The 8,917-nt window shown below is 38.2% G+C and overlaps 1 protein-coding gene across 2 annotated transcripts in view; it reads right to left on the bottom strand.

Moving 5' to 3' along the window:
• Nucleotides 1–807: 807 nt before the first annotated feature.
• ADGRB3 (adhesion G protein-coupled receptor B3) overlaps nucleotides 808–8,917 on the bottom strand; it is a 468,567-nt gene continuing 460,457 nt past the window's right edge. For both annotated transcript variants that reach the window (XM_086744848.1, XM_086744847.1), the window contains 2 exons: nucleotides 3,561–3,665; nucleotides 808–1,625 (listed from right to left, as the gene is read on the bottom strand). In XM_086744848.1, the coding sequence (XP_086600974.1) occupies nucleotides 1,437–1,625; nucleotides 3,561–3,665 (294 nt within the window). In that variant the 3' untranslated portion in view covers nucleotides 808–1,436. The remainder of the gene's footprint in view (nucleotides 1,626–3,560; nucleotides 3,666–8,917) is intronic.

Genomic DNA, 8,917 nt, shown 5'->3' with positions numbered 1-8,917 from the left:
CCACCAGAGACCCCTGGAGAGACTTAATAAGCAAGCACGGTGAGGGGAGTTTATGATAATAATTTCAAAGAATTGTTTTGAATATGCATTATTATTCTGGGAATTATAATGAATATGTATGTTTCTATATAATATAAACTTTGTTTCACATGTGATAAGCCATGTTTGCTAGGTGGAGTGATCCCCCGTGCATCCGGTGCCGCAATAAAGAATGCCTGCTTCTTAATGCTACATTGGTGTTAGGAAGTTTGATTCTTGATTTCGGTGGTGGCTCTAAGCACAGAAAGGGGGATTTAGTCTTTCTATTCCTAAGTGTTTAACTGTATTTTCAACATAAATCATGCTCTGCTCTTGATTTATAATATGAAACACACTCTTCTTTTTTTTGTCTAAAATATGTCAGAATTTTTTATCTTTAACTCTTTCTTCTTGTTATACAGCAACAAGACCATGAACAAGATGTAATGATTCTGAATCAACATTTTCATTGGGTACTGTGCATTGAAACTTATTTTTCATTACTTGTCTTTCTGCAACAAAACAAAAATTCTTATAAACCAGAACAATTGTAACAGTATTCTGACAAGTCTAGTTTATATGGCACATTGTCACTAAAGAACACCTAAGAAAAAGCAGAATGGCTATACAAACCTACTAATATACTTCAGAAACTCTTTGCAGGAGCTAGAACAACATACTGTTAAAACTCCAAATATATATTCAGTATGTGGGTTTTTAAAGAAACTTTTATAAATATGCAAATTTAAGATAAACCAATACAGAATAAAATGCACTAAGAAACTCATATGTAGACAAAGGTTTATTTACACCATACAACATTTTAAATATTTTATACACAGCTGCAGCAGAGAAAGCTACTCTGAGCTTTCCAGAGAAAACTGCAATAATAAAGATGTGAAATATATTATTCATATAAAAGTGAGATTATTACTTTATTGCATTTAAAGCAATGAAGAATGTAGCTCAGCAGACATTCATTTAATGACAAAAACTTTGCTTTTATATTATAAAGTAAAAAGTGTAGTAATGGCCAAACAGACTGTTATAAACTTTAAAAACTGCATAAATATATACATTGTGCTTCATGGTGAAGTTTTTTGAAAACTAAACCAAATGAAGCTGTTACAATATGAATCGTTGCTTGAGGTTTATCTATAAAGATTACCTTACAAATCCATTCCACGGGTACTTACAACACACGATGGTAAGAATTGTACACCTGGTTCTCCACTAGCTGCACTAGTGGGAATACACTGTATGAAAAAAAACCACTGACATTTGGCACAGGAAGAGCCTGACATAAAATAGTCACAATGTTCAGACAGGAGAGTCAGGATTCCCAAAGTCTCTTTATTGTCAGTGCAATTAATTATTTTTGTTTTGTTTTTGTTCTGCTCAGTTTGTTTTTGTTTTTGTTAAACTTCTGTTTGAAAGTCACCTTCTTGCACATCTAAAGGCAAGTTCAGACACTTCTCCCATTCTGCTGGTCTGAGTTCTAAAGCATCTTTTGCCTCTGTGTCTAATACGTTTATCGTCGTATAGTGTTGGTAGTCGCCTGTGGTTTTGAAACTGTCCCATGGAGCCTTGCCTGGTGCTGAGTTCTCCTGAAGACCAAAGAGACAAGAATTAAAACCAAGGATGAAATAATGTGTTCTCCATTTATAAGGCTGATCGCTAATATGCTCTCATGAGACGCAGAAGCCAGAGAGGGGAAATGGCTTTGCAGGCAGCCAGGCTGGCGGATGTTCAGCACCGTTGCGACTCCTTCTCTGAGAACAATCAACACTTTGGCAGGCTCCTCACCTGAGCTGCCAGCTATGCCCTTTCTTTCACAAGAACCAATGTACGTGAGGAATGGCCAAGTGATCCAGTACCAATAGCCATCAACAGTTGTGTAGAAAAGTGGTAGAAGAGAAGGGAAGGTAATTGAGAAGAGCTTGCTTCTTGAAATATGGAGTGGTTTCAAACAGAGAGGGCCAGCTCGATTTTGAATTGGGGCAGGTGCATGACAGAACCATGGAAACCTACTCCTTGAAAATGCTGTAAGAGCCACCTTGCTTTACAGGCTGATGAGCTCATGTATATTAGGATTAACAGGCTGAAAGCTGGTTCTCTACTGAATGAGTTTTTTTTTTGAATGCAAAATTTTACAGGGTAAAAGACATTATGGACTAAGAGCAATTTAATTTGTGATTTCTCCTGCAACGTGTTGGCTTAATTGCCAAAACCTAACATTTCTGCACCATTTTACATGCCTTTGGATTTTCTGCCTGATCTCCAGCTACCTTTAATGAAAGGTGCAGATCTCCCTTGAGACTTGTGTCATCACTGCCTGTATCGTGCTGTAGACTAAGACACTTGAGGCTGTCTAAAATAGCCTGAGATGCCTATATTTAGGTACCCGGATCACTCTCTGAGTGTCTTACAGATAGACCATTCCTCTAGACAGCTTTTATTAGCAGACTTTTCAAAAACATAGCGCCGATGCGAAACAGAGTAAACATAACTCTTCCACTGAGATTCTCTTTGAGATTTTGAATAAGCTCAAGCTTTACATGGACAGCAAATCTCAAATAGAGGGGCAAATGCAAACTTTACATGACAGCAAATCTTAGAAGGGGGAGTGAACGAGAACTGGGAGCAAAATAACACATATCACAGCTAAAGGTTCATCAAAGAATCAGGGCCAAATTTCTGCTGGATTAAGATGATGTAAATGATGTAAATCCACTGTTCTCACATCTGCTTAATACCTCTTCTTCATGTCTGAGAGCAGCTCTTCTGAAAAAGTTATAGAATACAGCGATTCTAGCTCAGTTCCATTTAATATACAATTTTCACATGATAAAATTATATATAAAATTATTACTAATCATAATATTACTGCTAACAAATATGTCACACTAAATTAGCTGTTTTAATTAGGCAGAATCAACTATTTCCTTGCTCTTATTATCAGATGTAGTCAGGGTGTTATGCATGTGTGTATAAGTGTACGTGTATAAATTTGAATTATGATGATAGCAAAGTCAACTGAGGATGATTTAATTTTTGCTTTTCCCATGGTAAATATTTATAAACCTATTATGGAACAGACACAGCATTACAGAGACCCTGTGTGCTTTCTGAACCATCTCATGTATAGGTGAATCTAGCTCAACTTGTTTGTAGTGACTAATTTAATATCTGCTTGCCTAGCTAGAGGAAAAGCCTTGTTGGCCAAATTACATTAGCAAGCTGCTTTCTCTATATAAAGTCCTTTAGACTTGGTAGGCACATACAGATTTGAAATGTGTTCCCTACAGTTCAGTTACTTGTCATCTATAATGATGTCAGTGAGTTAGTTATGGTCTAGTTGTAAAACCTAATGAGTCTCATCATAGATTACTGAAAATATCTTTTGTTCTGGTTTCTGAGGCTATCTAAAGGTAGCACAGAGTGAGGTCTTCTCAGGAAATATACTGGATTCAAAGGTCTCTTGTTTCCTTGTTGTTGTTAAAGATCCATCATATTTTAAATATGTAAGAAGGAAAACTTACCATACTGCCTGATTTTGGTACATCCCGAAATCTGTCCAGAGTCTGAAATTTCTGATTTAACTCTTGAAACAATTCCATGTGTCTCTTTCTTGTATGCATGACCTTCTGCAAAATGGAACATAATTGCTTATATTTATAATTTAATCCAGGCTTTTTTAAGAGAAACATTATTTTCCCCAACATAATAACATAAATTGAATTTGTCAGGGCCATCTTTTCCCTATAGACTCAACCAATGGAAGTGAATTGCACTGAGCCTTCTCTCTGCTTCGTTTAATGTTTTTCCTGTGTACAAGAGACTGTTTTTACCCGACTTATTGAATTGCTGAAATTAAGGGACACTGGTTTTATGCTAGCCTAGAAGTATTTTGAAAGTGATGGCAGTTTCTCAGAAGGATATTTCTCTTGCACATTAGGAATATTTTCTAGAATTTCTGTTTTCAGCATGGATGCTAATATTTTAATTTCTATAGGAATGCAACAGCAGTTTGCAGTGATCCCTACTGGAATAATTTTAATGAGAACACTGAACTCAGAAATCTTGGCCCAAAATGGAAAAGCCCCCAATATTATGTCTTTTTAATTAGACATCTTGTCATTCAGATCATTGTAAAATGCAGTAGAAATGGCATTCATATTAAGAAAAGTAGGCATAGTTTTCCAATTTTACTTGCTTTCTTATGTCATAGACTGGGCAATTGGAAACCACCCTCCTAGCCCATGCACAGGGCACTCTTCCACAAAAACTAACTATACAGCACTCCTATGCAAGAGGTAGGGGCCTCAAACAGCCCCCCCAGTTGGAGGAGACCCTTGGCCATCTATCTACCTTGGCAGCTACATGGAGAGTGAAGCCTGTTTTCAAGCCTGGACTGTCAAGCCTGCCATCTTCATTGTTTGCAAATAAGTTCACGCTCAGGTATGGATTCAGACTGGCCTCTGGAGCAAAGATGAAGGCTGCTTACTGTTCAACCAGTCTCAAGGTTCTGTGGTCTGAGTACATGGGGGACAGGAGTCACCTCAGTACAACAGCAGACGGGCTCAGCTTGGCTCTTCTTAAGCTTTTGTAACTGCTTGAACTTGAGTTACAGCCAGGGCAGCAGCCAGTAACGTTGACATAAAAGGTGCAGGACACCAGCCTCTATGCACACGCATTAATTGTCAAGCCTGGTTTTCCCTGGTGTTGTACATGACAAACTCTGCAAACTCCTGTATGCAGTGCCTGAGTGTGACCCTTCCCAGCAAGCAAGGCTTCTGCCAAGTCTGGGTTAATACCTTTGAAAATTGAGTGGTAGTAGCTGACCCTCAAGTAATGCTTTACCAATATCAATTTTAAATTTTATCTCTCATTTCCATTCTGTGTTTATAAATTTAATGACATGTGGCTGCTTTCTTGGCCAGGCATTTTACTGCTCTGCTGTAATAACCGTATCGTCCTTAATAAAGCTACCCCTCAGCTTGAGAACTTGTTTCACTTCTGGGAACAGGAAATTGGCAACATTATTCACAAAGAGACATGAGATACAGCAAGCAATTAAAGACCTGTTAACTTAAAAGGAGTTGTGGGGTGAATAAGGGAAACAATTTTGCAGGATTTGGTGAGGAACTCCTTGCAAAACATAATTGAACTAGAGATAGCTGATCTAAATTTATGAGGGAAGTTTCACTCAAGTGACTTCCTAGGGATTCTTTTAAGCTATTGCTGTAATGGTAGACAGCGATATGTAGCAAATTTAATATACACGGAATTTTAAGAAGAAAATTTCTGCCTCAAAGTTTATTACTGGCTGAAATAAGGAGACGTGCTGAAGTGAATAAAGCAGATTTGGTGGGTTAAAATACTGGCTCTAAAAGCAGGAAATAGCATATGACTGTGGAACAAGTATCTCCAGTTGGAAACTTTTTAATAGAAGGTTAGGAACACAGAGAATGCTACTTTCTGATATTTTTCTGAATTGTGTACCCAAGAACTCATTAAATAGCAAATATGAATAATGCAAATGTCTTACTCAGTTCATTGCATTATTCCTGAGGAGAGGCAGGTGGGAGGAGAAATTAAACACTTGCAGTGGAAAGTCTGCCAGAAAAAAAAAGGCTTTAAATTTTATTCTTAATAGCAGAATGACTGGTATGCATATGTACCTATGCATCTTTTGGTTGCTTTGTGTTTTTCTGGCTTCCATCCCATAATTCCTACCCACTGACACCCGCCCCTCCTCACTGCTTATAAAGAATGATCTGAACTGAAGGTGCAGTAACTTACATTTCCAGCTTTAACTCTTCTTGACTTCTTTTAAATTCCTTGTTAGAAAGTATCATCTTATCTCCTTTCTAGAAAGTACGCTGTTGGGTAACTCTTCCTCTTTTATGAGGAAAATAATCCACAATATATTTGGGGGGTTTAATCTGTTTTCTCTATTAAGTGGGCAATTTATCAATCTTAGAAATACATAGGTTTTATAAATACAGAGCTGGAGATCTTAACCGGTATATACTAGGGTGACTGTAGTAACAGCAAGGCCTGAACAGGATGGCAAAGGAGGTTTTCATGCTGCCCTTTGGAAGCACTTCTTTAGGGGCAGCTGGGGATTTGCCCATTAATGCCACATCCCCTCCAGAAGCACCTGAGTTAGCCACCAGCCTACAGACATACATCTTCTTGTGGTCTTTCCTGCAGGCTCCGTAACTCTTGTGCCCCACACCCTAAACAGGGTCAGACTGGACTGACGCCCCTCTTACACATTTCTACCTCTACTCACAATTAACATCAAGTGTCTGATTCAAAAAGTCTAAGCCTTAGTCTGATGAGCATCTGCTCTCAGAAGAAGATTCAGAGCATGGATGGCTATCATCAAGATGGGAAGGACTTCAAACCTAACTCTGCACTCAGCTCCCTTTTTTAGTCATGACAGGGTTTTAGCTGAACTCTAGCTCAAGCACAAATATTCTCATGAAGATTTGTGGTGGTCAATCTTACGAATAACAGTAGTGGAGGTAGTAATATTAATAATAATAACAACAATACTAATATCATTAAATTTGCCTTTGAGATTTTCTGTATTGTCACAGGTAAAAATGCTCTCTCTCAAATATTGTGTGAAACAGCTAAGTGAAAAGAACAGATGGGGGAATGCCTTCCCAGCCCTATAATGGAAACATGCTGTGTTTTCAAGATGTTATAGGTATGATCACTTGCCAAACTTAGGAATGGGAAAGGATTTTATACCTGCAGGTGTATTTATTGTCACCTTTGAGAGATGCCTTCAGGTTAGTAATGTTGTTATAATGAATAGCTATTGCAGATGAAATTCTGAAAGAACACAGCTCCAGCAATTAATGATCAATTTAGCATTATTGCTGGTGAGAGTCCACTGCTCTGTGGAAAGCAAAGAAGACATTCTGGTATTCACACCTGCCCTGTGTATCCTTGCTCTCCCTCATGTGTGGAGCTCAAAAAAAAAAAAAGCCAGAGATTACTTGAATCCCGGGGAGCAAGGTAATAAGGCACTTTTCTGAATTATTTGGCATAAATGTATTACCAGAGTAGATCAAATTAATGCCTCAGAGAAAGAGGAGAGCGGGGTGGATTGTTGGGGAAATCCAGGAGTCAGACCTTCTCATAGAATTTAAAAGTAATTGTGATCTTGAATCCTGAAAGGCATGTCCATAATACTGTTCAACTCTCCTGTATGTTTTTCTAAGTGTCACTGCACATCTATTATAAAGTCATCCTGGGAATTTCCACAGCATCTGTATTTCCATTTGCCATAATTAGAATGATTTTTATTTGATCTGACAGCTCAGTATTAGTGCTGAGCCTTCATGAAAAAGCTACCTGTCCAGCTTTAGGGAAAATAGAACATCATTACTGGAACTGGAGGGCACTTAGATGGGGTTACCACAGCCAGCAGCAGCAGGGATCCAAAACACCCAGACCTAGGAATTTTGGTCATGTTTTGGATACCAGACTGCATGAATGAGTTTAATTAATACTTGGTAATAGCAAGAAAAAGCTGTAAAGCTGTTTGCATGTTGACTGTTAATTTTAGCAAACCTCGAAGTTCAAATAGATTAGTCAGTGTTTCGCAAGATATGTGGACAGTGTATTATTTATCAGTAATACTTTCTGCCTACAGTCTAAGTTCAGTGTGTTACAGTCTGTCTTCTTTTTTTCTACATAAAGGGATAATTTAAGTATGTAACAGTAAACTATTTTAAAATGGAAAACGAGATACAGGTGGCCCAGTTCCTGAGAGGCTCCTCTCTATGATCTATGATAAGGGCTGGCCAGTTTGGATGTCATCCTTTTCTCTCTCTCTTTCCTTTGACTGGAGATATTAGAGAGCTTTCTATAACATCACCCAGCAGTCACAGGACTTTTAGTATTCATAATCCATTGCAAAGGCCCTTAAAACTACATCTGTATTTCTACATATATTTAAGATAACAGGGACAGAGACTATTTTATGGTACTGTGTACAGTCATGGTCTGCCTGTGTTCACACTATGTAGCAGCTGGCTTAGAGTTTCAACTGCAGCTCTTAGAAACAAAAATTGCTCTTCACGTGTTTCTTTGTTTTTACTTCAAATTGTCTATACTAGGGTGAGTGTTGCATTGCAGCCCACTAGCACGGTCTTTTTTTTTTTTAAACAATGAAACTGTGACTCTACTGTAGTAAGTCAAACATGTCCAAGACCATTCTTGGGCACCATCTGCATGGAATGTTCTCCATGAATGCTACAAAATTCTCTTAGTCTCCAAAATACAAAGCCTACAACTAAATTGCTTATTGTGAATGGTACCTAGGTGGCACTGGTTCCCTAAGGACATTTCAAGAACCATTTGGAGAGACAAGGATGATCCAGACTAAAATAGCAAAGATCATTCTAAAAATTCATCCATATAAAAACTGGCATTTTGGCATCCAGGAATATTTCCCCAAATGTCTGTCTTTAATAAGATAGGCATAGCCTAAGAGTTTGTCTTGTATGGATATACAGACATGTGTGAAAGATTGAGCATGTAGAGATGGCTGGGAGTGTGTTAAAAGGAAAAGGACAGAGGGAGCCAAGCTTGACACAGTCTTGTCCATGCTGTATATTTAGCATTTGTTATCCTCAGAAAGACATCCATAGCATTGTTATCCTCAGAACTGTAGAAAGACGTTGTCTCAGAGAGTGCCAGCTGGCACTGTCACAGACAAAGCAGAGAAAATGTTAAATGTTTAAGTAGCACAGCCAATAACTCTAGCTCGACCTCACCTCCAGGCTCTATTCTATTTTGCAGTCAAGCTGCTTTGAAGTATCAGAGTAGCAGTGTTTTGGCCACACAACACTGTCTCAATTCCATTCATCAG

The sequence above is a fragment of the Chlamydotis macqueenii genome, chromosome 3 (genome assembly GCF_036417535.1).
Source record: "Chlamydotis macqueenii isolate bChlMac1 chromosome 3, bChlMac1.mat, whole genome shotgun sequence".
In the NCBI taxonomy this organism is placed as follows: domain Eukaryota; kingdom Metazoa; phylum Chordata; class Aves; order Otidiformes; family Otididae; genus Chlamydotis; species Chlamydotis macqueenii.
This window is presented reverse-complemented; position numbering and strand designations above follow the sequence as displayed.